Source organism: Tetrahymena thermophila (genome assembly GCF_000189635.1).
Source record: "Tetrahymena thermophila SB210 genomic scaffold scf_8253900, whole genome shotgun sequence".
Classification (NCBI taxonomy): domain Eukaryota; phylum Ciliophora; class Oligohymenophorea; order Hymenostomatida; family Tetrahymenidae; genus Tetrahymena; species Tetrahymena thermophila.
Genome location: NW_002475968.1, coordinates 5,727 through 24,172, shown reverse-complemented (window position 1 = coordinate 24,172; position 18,446 = coordinate 5,727). Strand labels below are relative to the sequence as shown.

The 18,446-nt window shown below is 18.6% G+C and overlaps 3 protein-coding genes across 3 annotated transcripts; 2 read left to right on the top strand and 1 right to left on the bottom strand. All coding sequences in view use genetic code 6, as the record gives it.

Annotated features, from left to right (window-relative positions):
• Positions 1–1,209: 1,209 nt before the first annotated feature.
• TTHERM_00976470 (transmembrane protein, putative) lies at positions 1,210–2,858 on the top strand (the record flags this gene model as incomplete). The annotated part of the gene is made up of 3 exons (XM_001027185.1): positions 1,210–1,555; positions 2,048–2,518; positions 2,602–2,858. 3 exons carry the CDS (start codon positions 1,210–1,212, stop codon positions 2,856–2,858), a joined length of 1,074 nt encoding a protein of 357 aa, XP_001027185.1.
• Positions 2,859–3,784: 926 nt separating this feature from the next.
• On the top strand, positions 3,785–8,366 carry TTHERM_00976450 (cyclic nucleotide-binding domain protein; the record flags this gene model as incomplete). The annotated part of the gene is made up of 15 exons (XM_001027183.2): positions 3,785–3,823; positions 3,881–3,930; positions 4,201–4,290; positions 4,568–4,657; positions 4,929–5,018; positions 5,302–5,391; positions 5,689–5,778; positions 5,841–5,930; positions 6,154–6,243; positions 6,461–6,550; positions 6,838–6,927; positions 7,313–7,402; positions 7,695–7,784; positions 8,039–8,128; positions 8,306–8,366. The coding sequence occupies 15 exons, from the start codon at positions 3,785–3,787 to the stop codon at positions 8,364–8,366; spliced, it is 1,230 nt and encodes a 409-aa protein (XP_001027183.2).
• A 4,708-nt stretch (positions 8,367–13,074) lies between these two features.
• Positions 13,075–16,875, bottom strand: TTHERM_000976430 (hypothetical protein; the record flags this gene model as incomplete). The annotated part of the gene is made up of 11 exons (XM_012800863.1): positions 13,075–13,195; positions 13,506–13,595; positions 13,907–13,996; positions 14,290–14,379; positions 14,689–14,778; positions 15,079–15,168; positions 15,493–15,582; positions 15,995–16,084; positions 16,376–16,465; positions 16,721–16,776; positions 16,837–16,875. 11 exons carry the CDS (start codon positions 16,873–16,875, stop codon positions 13,075–13,077), a joined length of 936 nt encoding a protein of 311 aa, XP_012656317.1.
• Between the last annotated feature and the right edge of the window lie 1,571 nt (positions 16,876–18,446).

The following is an 18,446-nucleotide window of genomic DNA, read 5'->3' as shown; positions in this document are numbered from 1 at the left end:
CACATACCATTTCTATTATCAAATAACAATTAGTGTTAAAATTAAAGTAATTTATCTAATCTAAAATCTATCAATTGGAGTAATCTATCTTACTTAATAAATAAATATTAAAACAATTAATATTATATGCCTTCAAAACACCTAAATTGAAGATGATAATTAAATAATTAAAATAATCAAATAATTAATTTGCATCACTCATTCATTCATTTATTTATATTCTTATTTATTAGTTTGTCTTATAATAATTAAAACTTATTAAAATCCATAAAGTAATTATTTTTATATTCAATTGCTAAAAATAAAAAAATATTTCTTAATATTTTTTATGTTTTTAATGAAAATTAATTAACTAAATATAATTATTATGATAAAAATGTTATTAGAACAATTTTATTGTTAAGTTTATTGCAAAAAATGTTTGGAATAAATATGCCTGATATAATTATTTTTAACTATTTTTAATGTATGCTTAAAATCTTCTTTTAAATAATAAATGTGAAACAAGCAAAAAGAAAAATAAAGTAATATAATATAAAACAACAATAGTAACAGGAGTGAAATTATTGTTACTTGTCAATTAAAATATTTTCTAATGAATTGGCAAAATTTATTATCAAAAAATTAATGACTGACTGAACATAAAGTTTCGTGATTCATTATATATTAAACTTTTCTATATATTAAAAATGTATATTATGTTATTAAAGTAATTATTATTTTTAAATAAATCAACAATATTTTATCAATAAAGTTTACAAAATTGATGTACTCTATTCATACCTTAATAGAAAATAAATTGCAAACTATTTTCTTAATTATAATGATAAAAAGCATTTAAGTTAATTTTTGGATGAAATAAAAAGTGTTATATATCTATCTATCTTTCTATTACTTACTTCTAAAAATTCTAATTTATAGATAGATTATTTAAAAATACCTAATTATTTGAATGAAAATTATGGTTTGAGAATGATTAAAGGACAGTATATTGAATAAGATAAATGATAAAAAACGATCAATTCAACATGAAATAGAATATAAATATTCTTTATTTATAATTTATAAGTAAATCAATTTTGTAATACAATTGATATAAACTAAAACATAAAGATTTTAATTATATTTTTAGAAAAATATTACATACAATTTATAAACTAAGTTAATTAAAAAACTAAGATTAGATAAATATTGTTTGTATCTCTTAAAATGTCAAGTCAACAAGAAATAAACTAAAGGCATTAGTAACAATAGGGTTAAAATTCATCTAGCTAATAGTAAGAAGGAGGAAATAATCAAAATAATGGAGCTAGTGCAGCAACAGCAGCAACGCTGAGTTAAACTTTTAAAAGGTAAATAACGTTTGGAAAAAGTGAGCTAAAGCACGCCTTAAAAAAGATATAAGAATAAAAATTATAAGAAGGGATAAAAAATCACGTATATATAGAACCAAAATGGAATAACTCTTTCACTCTAGAGCCAGTTGACCTTTAATTGCTAATTTTTTTAAGTGTATTTATCTATATTTTAGTAGTCTATTTAACAGAATGGTTAGGTGAGCATTTATTTATTTGTTTCTTTCTTTCATTCTCTCATTTTTATTTTAAACAGTATTTCTTTTTTTCAATTTTGACCACCATTAAAAGCAATATTAAGCAAATATTTTCTAAAAATGAAAGAAATAGTTTCTATACTATTGAATATTTAAAGAAATGTCATAAAGATTTAGTTTACCACAAAATAATATAAGTAATTTAAGATAGAATGTGTAGTTTTTCAAGCAAAATTAGTAACAATAAATTTAAATAATGGTTAAACTAGAGATTTTGATTCTAAAATACTATTGATTAATCAAAATGCAATATATAAGAGAGTTTATGCAAAATTTTAGTTTTTAAGTCAATAAAAACTCATAAAATATTATTTTTTATTCATTAAGAAAGCCAAATATTTTCTTCGAGCCTTATAAATAGCAAATTATTAACATAGAGTTTTTTCTACTTTGATGTTTAGATTTTTATTTGTTATTTTATTATATTTAATAAAGATCATCCTATAAAGAAGATCTGTGCTGCACTGATTTTAGTAATGATATATGTTTCTGATTGCTCTCAAAACGGAGTTAGTAGATATCTTGATAATATTATGACTTATGAAGAATTTGCTTAATATATAGAATAGTATAAAAAAGTAAAAGCACATATTAAATATAAAGTAGTAGCATTCCATAAAGAGACTTAGCGAGTTAGAAACTCAAACGGTAACATGGAAAATGTAACAAAGAAAATAGAAACATATAAGCAAGAGTTTGACTTTCCTATTCACTAGATTACTGACGCTACAGATGATACTTCTTAGTTGTTTTCTAAGAGTAAATGCTTTAGAGTGTTTTGCTTTGCTAATTATTCTTATGGTAATGAATAATCGGAAGAATTCTTTACCACCTTTAAAAAATTTGTTGAAACCAAAGCAAGCAAAGCAGATAAAGAATATGAAATATTAGAAATCTTTGAATGTGGTATAAATTAATTTATTTTACATTATTAAATTTGTTAAAATAAAAGAGTTTTTTATTTATTTTTGCTTTAAAAAAATATTTAGAATAATAAATAGAAGCTCCTCTGAAATAAAATATACTTGTTTTGGCTAAAAATGGTAAAAAAGATGCTATGTTCAATAAGTTTGTGTATTTCGTTTATTCAATAGTCGGTCTCAATCTTCTTTTTAGAATTTTATTAAATAGAAGAGTGCCTTGTTTTGAATACTGCTTGCATAAAAAAATCTTTGTGGATCCTAACAAGAAGTTATCTGATTATATTGATATAACTACAAATAATTTGGTATAGCAAAACTCATGATAAAATATATTAAATTAGTAAAAGTAGATAGATAGATATTTATATAGTCAATAATATAAATTTAATGTATTGATGAATTATTTATATAGTATTAAGTTCTTCATATATTCATTTTATTTTATTTATATTTAATCTCAAACAAAAATTTAACATACATAATACTTTTCAATTTATTTAATTATTTATTAAAAAATTTTTATTTCTTTTATTCAACAAAAAAAGAGCTTTTGAAATAGATTACTTTTAGTTCCATTTGGAAGCTTACATTATTCTTGTACTTTTTAAGCAGAATAACTTTTTGAACTCAATCCCACTTATAAATCATCAATCAACACTTTTTGATTCTAATATTATACATAAGCATTAGTTATTTTATATTTCCAGTATTGATTGATTGGGTCTATTTAAAATACTGTTAAATTGAAAAGTAAGTGCCTTTTTTTAAATACTATTGTTTATCTGCAAATGTAGGAAACCAAACAAGTAGGTAGGTATTTTTCTATTATTTTATTATTATTCTCATTAGGCAAAAATTATCATGACAGCTAAAAAAAATATTAAATAGATTATAATATATAAACATTTCCCCCTAATTACTTGACTTAAACAGAAGAATCTACATAATATTAAAAATTATTTTATTTAAATTTAAGCATCATATTTACTTAATATTTCTTAACATGTGATTGATTACCCATTTCAAATTCTTACTATGTTTTTAAGTATATGTTTTAATGAGTGTCAAACTAACTTATTTATCATAACTGTTCCTAAAAACAGACTTTATAAATTCATGTTTGATACATCTAATAATTTATTTACCTTTTTAAATAAAACTAAATCAATTTTTAATTTATTTATTTATTAATTATTAATTAAATTTCTATTAATTACTATTCAATATTTTTGAAAGAATAAATAAATAAATGATAAATTAGAATAAATATTTCATCAAACTTCAAGATGTAATAATTTATTTTTACTAATGAAAAATATGATTTAAACTTTTATGAATAAAAAAGTTTTTAAGCTCTTCACTTTAATCTCATTAGGTTATCCACATTGTTCAAGAGTATATTTAACTTATTAATATTTTTATTGTTAATATCATTTTTTTTATATTCAAGTTACTTACAGTCTTATTTTTCAAGTTGAAATTTTCATTTATATTTATTCAATTTTATTAATAAAAATATTTTTTTATTATTTTAACTTATTTTTCATATTCAACTTTTATTTTTGTTATTAATTTTTTCATTTCTTATTATTTCATATTTTTTCTCTCTAACCATCTAATTAACTAATTCATTATTTATTTATTTTTTCTTCAATAATTAAAAAGTGGAAATTAAATTGGTTCTATAGCTGAATCTGGCTTAGGTTCTGCTTTAGCAAATTGCACTAATCTCTCAAATTTGACTATTGATTTTAGGTAAAAACAGTTTATTTAGTTTATTTGTATTATTTTTTAATTTAAAAATGAATTAAAAATAATAAAACTAGCTCTTTCAATTTATTTATTAGCTTTCATTTAATTTATTTTTCTTTTTGTCATGCTTGAGTTTTTTTAATTTCTTTATTTAACTAAGTTTTTCATTTTCAATTTTTACTTTTATTATTATTTAAGTATTTTCTTATTATTTTATATTTTTTGTTCATTATTTCCAATAACTAACTAATTATTTATTTTTTCTTCAAAATTTAAAAAGTGATAGTTTGATAGGCGATAAAGGTGCATAAGATTTAGGTTCTGCTTTAGCAAACTGTACTAATCTCTCAAATTTGAAACTTTATCTTAGGTAAAAATAGTTTATTTGTTTTGAATTGTGACATCATTAATTTAAAAGTGAATTTAAATCAATAAAACTTATTTACTTAATTATTAGCTTTTTATGTAATTTAATTTTCTTTTTAACTCAATTTGTATTTTATTTTTCTTTATTTTTTAATTTAACTCATTTTTCATTTTTCAACTTTTACTTTGATTATTAGTTAATTCTTTTGCTATTATTTCATAATTTTTTTTTTCTTTCTAATTAATTGAATATTTTTTCATCAATATTTAAAAAGCTCCAATTAAATTGGTGCACTTGGTATATCTGGCTTAGGCTCTGCTTTAGCAAATTGCATTAATCTTTCAACTTTGACACTTCATCTCTAGTAAAAAACAATTTATTTATTTATTTTAGGATTGTGATATTTTTTAATCTAAAAAAGAAATTAAAATAATAAAACTCTTTGAATTTATTAACTAAGTTTTTATTACTTTTGATTTAATTTTTTTATTATATTTTACTTCTGTTTTTTTGTTTCTTTGTTAATTTAGTTCATTTTTCTATTTTAAATTTTGCTTTGATTATCAGTTAATTCATATCTTATTATTTCATATTTTTTCTTCTAACTAACTAATTAATTATTTATTTTTTCTTCAATATTTAATAAGTGGTAATCTAATTGGATCGATTGGTGCAACAGACTTAGGTTCTGCTTTAGCAAGATGTATTAATCTTTCAGATTTGACACTTGATCTTTAGTAAAAACCATTTATTTATTTGCTTTTGATTGTGAAATTTTTTAATATGAAAACGAATTTAAAAAAATGAAACTCTTTTAATTAATTATTTATTTATTTATTAGCTTTTTATTTGATTTAATTTCTTTTTTTATTATAATTGTATTTTTTTTCTTTATTTTTAACTTAACTTGTATTTTCATAATTGCATCTTATTTTAATTATTAATTAATTTATTTATTTTTTATCATTTCATATTTTTCTTCATTTTTCCTAAAAAATAACAAATTAAATCTTTTTTATTCAAATGTTTAAAAGTGATAATAATATTGATGATGAAGGTGTGATAGGATTAGGTACTGCTTTATCAAATAATGATAACCTCTAAAATTTGGCATTTTACCTCAAGTAAAAAAATTTATTTATTTTTGAATTTTGATATGTTTTAATAAAAACCTTTTTTTTATTAGTGGCAATTAAATTGGTGAAATCGGTGCATCAGGCTTAGGTACTGCTTTGTAAAAATACACTAATCTCTCAAAATTGGCAATTGATCTTAGGTAAATAATTTATTTAATTTTGATTTTGTTAATTTATTTAATAGTTTTAGATATTTATTTATTTTTCTTTTTAATTCTGCTTGTATTTATTTTATTTGTTAATTTAACTAGTCATTCTTTATTTCAAGTTTTGCTTGTCTTTTAACTAATTCATTTCTTATTATTTCATTTTTTCCTTTTAACTAATAAAAAATTATATATTTTTTCTTCAATATTTAAACAGCTCAAATTAAATTGGTGCATTAGGTGCATCCGGCTTATGTTCTGCTTTATCAAATTGTACTAATCTCTCAAATTTGACTCTTAATCTATTGTAAAAACAATTAATTTATTTTTGAATAATGATATTTAATTTTTTTATTAGCTCTTCAAACTATTTTTTTTCTTTCCTTGTTTATTTAACTTATTTTTTCATTTTCAACTTTTATTTAATAATTAATTTCTTATTATTTCATATTGTTCTTTATTTTTTCATTTTAAATAAATAAATAATTAATTAATTATTAATTTTTTATACAATATTTAAAAAGTGGAAATTAAATTGGTGACAAAGGAGCATCTGGCTTTGGTTCTGGTTTTGCAAGATGTGCTAATCTCTCAAATTTGATACTTCTTCTTTAGTAAAAATATTTTTTTTATATTTTGATTATGATATTTCTAAACAGAAAAATGAATTTATAATAATAAAACAGTTTAAATTTATTTTTTTACAAGGTTTTTAGATTTATTTTTCTTTTTTATTCTGTTTTTATTTTTTACTTTGTTTTTTAACTTAATTTATTTTTTCATTTTCAGTTTTTACTTTGATAATTAATTAGTTAATTCATTTCTTATTATTTAGTATTTTTTCTTCATTTTTTTCCTTCAACTTAATAATTATTTATTTATTCTCCAATATTTAAAAAAGGTAGAATTTAATTGGTGATGAAGGTGCTTCAGGTTTAGGTTCATCTTTAGCAAATTACTCTAATCTCTCAAATTTAACACTTGATCTCTAGTAAAAACAGTTAGTTTATTTGTTTTAGTTTGAGATATTTTTTACATAAAATGAAATTAAAACAAAAAACCCTTTTAACTTGCTATTTATTAGCTTTTTATTTGATTTATTTTTCTTATATTTTTTTTTTTCATTGTTAATTTAACTCATTTTACACTTTCAACTTTTTTTTTGATTATTAATATACATTTTAGAGATGTAAGGAGATAAATTTTTATTTGGATTATTCAAATAATTTATCCCCTTTTAAAATAAAGGATAAATAAAGAATTTTAATAATTTATAGATGTAAGTAACATAAGGGTTGAATTTTTGAATTTTATATTTATGAATTTATTTTAAAAACGAAATTTTTATTTTTATGAGTAATTTAATTTTTAAAAAGTGGAAATTAAATTGGCGCAATTGGTGTATCAGTCTTAGGTTTTGCATTAGCAAAATGTACTAATCTCTCACATTTGACACTTGATCTCTAGTAAAAATATTTCATTTGATTTAGATTGAGATATTTTTTAATATAAAAACTCATTTAAAACAATAAAACTCTTTTAATTTATTTATTATTTTTTAGCTTATTATTTCATTTATTTTTTTGTTTTACTTTTCTTGCATTTTTTTCTAAATTCATTTAACTTATTTATTTTCTTGATTTTCTACTTTTGCTTTGACTATTTATTAATTCGTTTCTTATTATTTAATAATTTTTCTTCATTTATTCCTTCTAACTAACTAATGAATTATATATTTTTACTACAATATATAAAAAGTGGAAATTAAAGTGGTGCAATTGGTGCATAAGGCTTAGGCTCTGCTTTAGCAAACTGTACTAATCTCTCAAATTTGACACTTAAGCTCTAGTAAAATTAAAAGGCTGTGATATTTTTTAACATAAACATGAATTAAAAATAAAACTCTTTTACTTTATTAATTTTTTAGCTTTATTTGATTTATTTTTCTTTTTAATTTTATTCTTGTTTCTTTCTTTCTTTGTTAATTTAATTCATTTTTTTATTTAACTATAGCTCTTATAATTAATTAATTTCTAATAATTCATATTTACTTTAAACTAATTAATTAATTATTTATTTATTTTTCTTCAATATTTAAAAAGGTAGAATTAAATTGGTGATTAAGGTATATCAGGTTTAGGTTTAGCTTTAGCAAACTGTACTAATCTCTCAAATTTAAGTCTTTTTCTAAGGTAAAAACTGTTAGTTAATTTGTTTTGGATTATGATATTTTTTAATATAAAAAAGAATTTAAAACAAAAAAACTCTTTTAATTTATTTATTTATTTTCTAACTAACTATTACCCGTCCAAAACAAACGGAAACAACAATTATTTATGAAAAATTGAAATAAATAATTTTTTTAGTAGACATATTCTGATAGAACTCGAAAAGCTCTACAAGAATATATACTTAAAATATTTTTTATGATGATAGCAGTTAGATATTTTTAATCAAGAAAAAACTTAAAAATTTTGAAAATATTATAATATATAATAAATTTTTTTGAAGAAAAATTTTTAAAAAGCTAAAATTAAAAACGATTGAAAAATTAAAAAGATTGAAATAAATTAAAATTAATTATAAATATTATCAATAAAATTTTATAGCACAATGAATAATAACCGGTATTTTTAAAATTATTAAAACAAAATAAACAAAATCTTTTCATTTCACCAAGAATTAAATACAATTCCTTCGTTATTTCTTTTGTTCTTTTTTCATAATCTTTTTGTATTTCTTATTACGAATATTTGATTAAATTAGATAATTATTATCTCATTACTAACCAATAAAATCTATCACTTCATAACCAAAATTAACTTTTACAAATTCATTAAGTTGGAAAATGTTTTACAATTCTTATCTACATAAAAATTAATGAATGGAAATGTGATTAAATATTGTTTTTAAAAATTTAATTTTTTATTCTTTTCGACCAATTCTCAAAAAAATATTCAATAATCCTTAATAATTTATTTTTCTTTTATTCTTTTTTATTAGATTGATACCTTCATCTATTTTTTAAAGTAAAATCTCAAATTGTATTTTGTTAATATCAATTAATTCCAAATCACACAAAACATAAATAAATATTGTTATTAACTTTTCAAGGTATTAAATTCCATTTTCCAACATAAATTTAAAACAAAGATATGGTTAGTCATAACAATCATACAACATTAAACAATCCAAATTTTCTTCAGTCAATCTAATAAAAACAGATTAATTTTTTTGAAATAAAAATTTTAATTATATTTCACTAACTACTTTTTTTTTTAAATTTTATTAATAATTTTATTCATCATAATAATCATACAACATTAAACAATCCAAATTTTCTTAAGTCAATCTAGTAAAAACAGATTAATCTTTTTGAAATAAAAATTTTAATTATATTTCACTAACTACTTTATTTTTTTAAATTTTATTAATAATTTTGTTCATAATAATAATCATACAACATTAAACAATCCAAATTTTCTTCAGTCAATCTAGTAAAAATATATTAATCTTTTTGAAATAAAAATTTTAATAATATTTCACTAACTACTTTATTTTTTTAAATTTTATTAATAATTTTGTTCATAATAATAATCATACAACATTAAACAATCCAAATTTTATTAAGTCAATCTAGTAAAAACAGATTAATCTTTTTGAAATAAAAATTTTAATAATATTTCACTAACTACTTTATTTTTGAAAATTTTATTAATAATTTTGTTCATCATAATAGTCATACAACATTAAACAATCCAAATTTTCTTCAGTCAATCTAGTAAAAACAGATTAATCTTTTTTAAATAAAAGTTTTAATAATATTTCACTAACTACTTTATTTTTGAAAATTTTATTAATAATTTTGTTCATCATAATAATCATACAACATTAAACAATCCAAATTTTCTTCAATCAATCTAGTAAAAACAGATTAATCTTTTTGAAATAAAAGTTTTAATAATATTTCACTAACTACTTTATTTTTGAAAATTTTATTAATAATTTTGTTCATCATAATAATCATACAACATTAAACAATCCAAATTTTCTTCATTCAATCTAGTAAAAATATATTAATCTTTTTGAAATAAAAATTTTATTAATAATTTTGTTCATCATAATAATCATACAGCATTAAACAATCCAAATTTTCTTCAGTCAATCTAGTAAAAACAGATTAATCTTTTTTAAATAAAAATTTTAATTATATTTCACTAACTACTTTATTTTTGAAAATTTTATTAATAATTTAATCATTCAATTCCCATTATTCTAAATTTAAAAGATCGTAATTATTATTAATTATGCACTTTGTTAAGAAAAATGGTTATTAAAATAAATCATTTCTTATTTTTTCTCTAATATTCAGATAAATAATTGGAGAAATACTAGAAATCATTCCACATAATATTTTTTTTTTTGAAGAAGATTAATACAATCAAATTATAATTCATTGATAGGATTGTGAACAGGTTAAGTAATTGTCATTAATATTGAGAATTTTTTATCTATCTCATCTTTTGTAACAAGTTATAAATTACTTTATTTCTTAGAATTTTATTCAAATTTTAAATAAAATTTGAGATTTTATTCGATTTTGATTATGTCATAAATCACCCATTTTATTGAATTAAATTCAATAATTCTTTTATGAAGTTATATATATATATATATATAATACACTATATATTATCAATTTCTTAATCAAAAATTATGGGTTCCCAAAAATTCAGCTTTTTTGATAGTGTAATAAACTTTTTGATAAATCATAAAATTAATACAATCTAAATAAGAAAAAAAAAAGATGAGATACAAATTATTTTTAATGGATTACTCAGATCCATCCTCTTTACCATCATAGCATCAAACAATTAAGAATCATGAGATAAATTCTTAACCACATACATTTTCATTAAAGTAAAATTCTATTTTACTTTTTTTTATATTATTCTATGTCAAATTAAAGATCAATCACCAATTAATTGAATTTAATTTTGTAACAAAGTTGTAAAATTTATTATTTATCAATTTAAATCCTAATAATCCAAAAGCATCAACTAACATAGTCTTATCAACAAGATTTTCTGGCTGGATAATAATCATTAATAAAATCTAATATTAATTTACTTACCAAATTAATCACAGTATTTCTTTATGAATTAATTATTCATTTAAATATTTTAAGATAGTTTATTTTTGCGAAATATAATTAAATTTATACAAAAGATATCATATTCATCATTCTAAAATAATAATTTTTTTTCCCATGCTAAAATGTTCTAAACATCCATAAAAAAATATTGATAATATTATTTTTACAAGTTTTTAATTATTAAATCGAATTTAAAAGATAATGAATCACCATTTAACAACTAACTAGATCAAATTTTTTTTAATTAGTTGTATGTTTTAGTTATTTGTAAAATAGTTCTTCCGATTTTCAATTAATAAAATGTATTATTTATTCAATCATGAAAATAATGATAAAATTAATTTTATTAAAAAAATACAAAAAAATTATTTTAAATTTATAATTTTGAAGATATTTTTTGTTTGAACAAATTAAAATTAATAAAAAATTTTTTGTACCATGTGTTCTTTTTTTGTTTATGATTTTAGAATAACTTAGTATTAAAAATTAGATGGATAATAAAAAATGAATGAATAAGAAAAATAAGTTAATCAATATGAAAAAATAATAAAAATGATTGATCACATTTCAGAATAAAAAAAACTATTTGAATAATATTCAGATTATTTAACATCAAGACTTATTTTTCTAAATTACAAATAGTTAATTGATGGATGATCTGAGAATAAAGAAAAAATAAATGAATTAAGATAAATAATTTACTTTCTTTAATTTTATTAATAAATAAAGATTTTAAAATGATAATAACTGACAAAAATCAATGCAAAATATAAAATGGATAGTTTTGCTTAGCAAATCATTAAAAATTCTTTTGATTAGAGAATAGTATTATGAAATTAGAAGATTCTATGATGGAATTAAATTAATCTAGTCAAAGAATAATAATGTAAAAAATAGTTATTGGTGTATTACAAAAATAATTTAATAATACTAATCATGAAAAAATGTATATGATACTCTATTCTCAGATTTAAGATGTTAACAAACCATATGAAGTCTTAATTTATTTATAAACATTTTTTTAATAATTTTTCAATATATGCATAAATATTTATGCTTGTTATATCTTCATTTAGAATTAAGTCTTATAATCTTCACTTGATACCCTAACTAATTATCCTTATAAGACCCCTTTTTTTCTAATTAGGGGAGGGAGGGGGGTCTTATTATAGAGAGTTTATAGTATATATTTTATTCGAGTAAATTATTTTACGGTTAAAAATAAATATACATTAAAGACAAATACATAGTCGTAACTCTGAAAATTAAGAAATATATTAATTATACCTAAATATGTATTTAATAAAATTTCATTTTTATTTAATCTTTACTTATTTATTTTAAATAATATTTTCTATTATTAATTCATCTAATTTATATCTATGACAAAGTAATTTCACATTTATATAATTTAATAAGAGGTAATATGACACTAAAAATTAATATAAGCTTTAATCGTTTAAATTTCTTGCTTGATTTTAGTGGAATTTCTTTATTTAATTAAATTTAATTCTAAAACTTTGTTTTATTTTATAAGCTATTTATTAAATTACCAAAATATTATATCTAAAATATAAAAATAATAAAAAATCTATCTATATTTTAAGTTTTTTTATCTGATAACTGAATATTAAATAAAAGTATTCAAATATATTTATATTTTTTCGTCTTATTTCACCACTTTTTTATCACCAATATTGTATTTTTAAGGTAACTAATCTTTTTGATTTAAGACATTTTAATTTCAATTCCTATGATCTATAGATTTTATTGTTACTTTTAAAATAAATTGGTGTAAATTAATAAAAATAAATTAATAGAATAAAATTTTTAAGTAAAATATTATTAATTTAATCAATAAATAATAAAAATGTTAGTAAAATAAGAAATAAAAGAAAAATAAATCAAAAAAAAGTTAATAAATAAATAAAAGAGTTAGTAGTTAGTTATATTGCTTTCAATTAATTTTTATATTCAAAAATATCATAATATAAAACAAATAAACTGTTTTTACCTTAGATAAAGAGTCAAATTTGAGAGATTAGTGCACTTTCTTAAACCAGAACCTAAGTCTGATGCACCTTGAACATCAATATAATTCGACCTTTTTAAATATTAAAGAAAAAATATAAAATTAATTTGTTTTTAGAAGGAAGAAATAAAAAAACATATTAAATAATTAGAAATGAATTAATTATTTATAATAAAAGCTAAAGTTGAAAGTAAAAAATGAGTTAAATTAACAATCAAACAAACAAATAAATAAAACACAAGCAAAATAAAAAAAAGAAAAATAAATCAAAAATGAAAAGCTAATAAATAAATTAATTAAAATATTTAGCTATACGATTTTGTTTTAAATTTATTTTTATATTCAAAAATATTACAATTAAAAACAAATAAACTGTTTTTACCAAAGTTAAAGTGTCAAATTTTAGAGATTAGTGCACTTATATAAGCCAGAACCTAGTTCTAATACACCTTCGTCACCAATTTAATTATACCTTTTTAAATATTTAAGAAATAATAAATAATTATTTTTTTAGATAAAATGAAGAAAAAATATTAAATAATAAGAAATTAATTAATTAATAATAAAAGTAAAAGTTGAAAATGAAAAAACGAGATAAATTAAACAATTAATCAATCAAACAAAGAAATAAATAAATAAAAAAACGCAAGCAGGATTAAAAAAAATAAAATAAGTCAAATGAAAAGCTCATAAATAAATAAATTAAAAGAGTTAGTATTATTGTTTTAAATTCATTTTTATATTCAAAAATATCACAATCCAAAACAAATAAACTATTTTTACCCTAGATTAAGTGTTAAACTTGAGAGATTAGTGCAATTTTCTAAACCAAAACCTAAGCATGATGCACCTGATGAACCAATTTAATTTCTCCTTTTAAATATTGATGAAAAAAATGATACAGTTAATTTGTTAGTTATAAGGAAAAAATGAAGAAAAAATATGAATATTAATAATAAAAGCAAAAGTTGGGAAAAAATGTATTAAATAAATTAATAATCAAACAAAGAAATAAATATATAAAAAAAACACAAGCAGAATAAAATAAGTAAAATTAAAATCTCATAAATAAATAAATATATTAATAGAATTTATTAGTTATATTGTTTTAAATTCATTTTTATATTCAAAAATTTCACAATCCAAAATAAATAAACTGTTTTTACTCTAGATTAAGTGTCAAATTTGAGAGATTAGTGCAATTTCCTAAACCATAACCTATGACTGATGCACCAATTGCACCAATTGTATTCCCCCTTTTTAAATATTGAAGAAAAAATATATAGCTAATTTGTTAGTTAGTATAAAAAAATTAAAAAAATATGAAATAAGAAATTAATTAATTAATAATAAAAGTAAAATTTTAAAATAAAATATAATTAAATTAATAATCAAACAAAGAAATAAATAAAATGAAAAAAAATAAGCAGAATAAAAAAAAAGAAAAAGAAATCAAATGAAACTCTTACAAATAAATAAATAAATTAAAATAATTGTATGATATTGTTTTAAATTAATTTTTATTTTCAAAAATATAATAATCCAAAACAAATAAACTGTTTTACCAAAGATCTAGTGTCAAATTTGAGAGATTAGTGCACTTTCCTAAAGAATCACCTAGGTCAGATGAACCAATTGCATAAATTTAATTAGACCTTTTTAAAAATTGAAGAGAAAATAAAGAGTTAATTTATTAGTTAGAAGGAAATGAAGAAAAAATATGAAATAAAAAGAAATAAATAAAATAAGCAAAAGTTGATAATGAAAAAATGAGTTAAATTTACAATCAAACTAAGAAATAAATTAAAAAAGCACAAACAAAATAAATAAAAAAAGAAAAATAAATCAAATAAAAAGCTAATAAATAAATTAGAAGAGTAAGTTATATAATATTGTTTTAAATTATTTTTTATATTCAAAAATATCATAATCCAAAACAAATAAACTGCTTCTACCTTAAATCAAGTGTCAAATTTGAGAGATTCGTGCACTTTTCTAAACCAGAGCCTAAGCCTGATGCACCTTCATCACCAATTTAATTTTACCTATTTAAATATTGAAGAAAATATAAAGAGTTAATTTGTTGGATAGAATTTAAAATTTAAGAAAAAATATGAAATAATAAGAAATTAATTAATTAATTAATAATAAAAGTAAAAGTTGAAAATAAAAAAATTAGTTTAATTAAAAATCAAACAAAGAAATAACTAATTGAAAAAACACAAGCAGGATAAAAAATGAAAAATAAATAAAATTTAAAACACTAATAAATAAATTAATTAATTAATTAAAATAATTGTATGATATTGTTTTAAATTAATTTTTATTTACAAAAATATCATAATCCAAAATAAATAAACTGTTTTTACCAAAGATCTAGTGTCAAATTTGAGAGATTGGTGCACTTTTCTAAACTAGAAAATAAGCTTTATATACCAATTACACCAATTTTATTTCTCCTTTTAAATATTGAAGTAAAAATACATAGTTAATTTGTTAGTTAGAAAGAAAAATGAAGAAAAAACATGAAATAAATTATAGTATATACCAATTAGACCTCCCACCCCCAAATGTTCATAAAATTAGTCTTTTTTAAAGAGAGGGCTCTAATATGTGTGAGGGGGAGGGGCTCTAATTGGTATATTACGGTAATTAATAATAAAAGATAAATTTGAAAATAAAAAAATGACTTAAATTAACAATCAAACTAAGAAATAAAGAAAAAAACACAAGCAGAATAAAAAAAAAGAAAAATAAATCAAATGAAAAACTCATAAATGAATAAATTAAAAGAGTTAGTTATATGATATTATTTTAAATTCATTTTTATTATCAAAAATATCACAATTCAAAACAATAAACTGCTTTTACTAAAGTTAAAGTGTCAAATTTGAGAGATTAATGCACTTTCTTAGACCAGAACTTAATCCTTAAGCACCTTTATCACCAATTTAATTTTACCTTTTTAAATATTAAAGAAAAAATAAATAATTAATTTATTATAAAAAAATGAAGAAAAAATATGAAATGAATTAATTAATTCATAATAAAACCAAAATCTAAAAATGAAAAAATGAGTTAAATTAATAATCCAACAAAGAAATAAATTAAACATAAGCAGAATAAATAAGAAAAATAAATCAAATGAAAAGCAAATAAATAATTAAATTAAAAGAGTTAGCTAGTTATATTGTTTTAAATTCACTTTTTTTTCAAAAATATCACAATCCAAAACAAATAAATTGTTTTTACTCTAGACCTAGTGTCAAATATGAGAGATTAGTGCACTTTCCTAAACCAAAACCTAAATCTGATGCATTTATATCACTAATTTAATTTTCCCTTTTTAAATATTGAAGATAAAATATATAGTTAATATTTAGTTAGAAGGAAAAAATGAAGAAAAAATATAAAATATAAAATAATAAAAAATTAATAATCATATTAAAAGTAAATTAAATTAATTCTAAAATATTTGTATATATAAAATTGAATGAATATAGATGATACTTTAAATTTGAAAAATAATATTGTAAATCATATCAAAATTAAATAAATAAAGCCTTAATAATAATAATATTAATATATCAAATATACTGATTATTCAGATCAATATGGAGTATCTAGAACGATTAAAGGGAAGAGCTTAAAAACTTTTGTTATTTATAAAAGTAAATTGAATTAATACTAATTAACAAAAAGTAAATATTTACTTCTTCTAGTTTGTTAAAATATTTTTTCTATTATATCATTTATTTTTTATTCTTTACTAAAATATTTAATAGAAATTTATGGAAATTTAATTAATTAAAAGCATATTTATAAATTAATTAACTTTTATATCAAATTAATTTATTTATAACAACTAATAAATTTTTGTAATCATCAAATAAAAATTTATAAATTTGCTTTTAGATGAAAAAATCCCAAAAAATTTAAAAGTTAATCTAGCATTAATTAATTATTAAATCTTAATATTTCTATTTCATTATCTTTAATTTTAATATATTTATTTTTATATTTAAGTTGAGAAATTTTAATATATATTAAAATAGATTTAATACATATTTATGAAATTATAATATTTATAATATGTTTATTTATTATCATATCTCATTAGTTTTTTTTGCAAGAACTTGTTATTAATTGCATAAATTCGAGTATAATAAAATAAATAATAAAACTTTTAAAACAGGTTTCTAACTTGCTAGAAGAAAAAAATAAGTAAATAATTTTTAATAAAAAATTATAATTTTTCAAAAAATTAATTAATTAAATTTTACTATTTATTTATTTGATTTCAACTTCTATATAAATAAATTATAAATATAAGAAATAGTGTAGTAAAAAACTATTATAAAAAATAATAAAAAAGGATTAAATACCTAAATTTAATAAATTTTTATTTATTATATTAATCTAATTAAAAGCTTATTCATTAATTAAATTCTCGCATCTCAGCTTCGGCAAGAATTTAATTTTGGAAGTGCAATATGTAATTAATTAGTATTTAAACATATTATAACCTCTTCGCTTATTTTTTTCTCATATTCATATTATTCATAATTAAAATTTTATAATTTATTTTTATCCATATTTGTTTTTTTTGACCACTCAATTATTCCATTTCCAATATTTCATTTTATGTGAGCTTGCTTAATTATTATGTAAATGTGTTTTCTTTTTAATTAAACTCTACTTAAAGAAAAACAAATAGATATTTTAAGGAGGAAAATCAAAAATTCTGTTAAATATTCTAATAACTCTCTATTTATTATTTTGATTAAGAAGAAGACCATTTCTTGTATTAAAAATAATACTTAGGTAGGGATAGAAGGATAATTAAATTATGCTAAAATAGCTCTACATATGACTATATCAAAGCTAGTATAATTAAACAATTCAAGAGATAAATAGCTTTTTTATAATTTATTTATCATAATCAAAAAAAGGCATAAACTTGTGCAATATTATTAATATGAGTTTAATGGATATTCCATTAAAAGATACAGCTTATTTATAGCGAGCGACCTTCTATTTTTAGAGTAGGTTTAAAGTATAAAAAAATTTACTTAGCTTTTATAGCATATTTTTCAAGCTATTAGTTCTTCATATCAAATAATCGACTAATGCTTTATTCAAAGATACATTTTTGAGGAAACTTCAAAGAATATGAAAAGTATTTGGCTTTTGGGCTATTTGTTATTTACCTACTTTTGATTGTTTTTGTAAAAAATGGTGAGGTATTTTATCTAATATACGTTAATAATTTTATCTATTTCAGTAATTACATATGTGCTTTGTTGGTTGGTTGTAAATATTT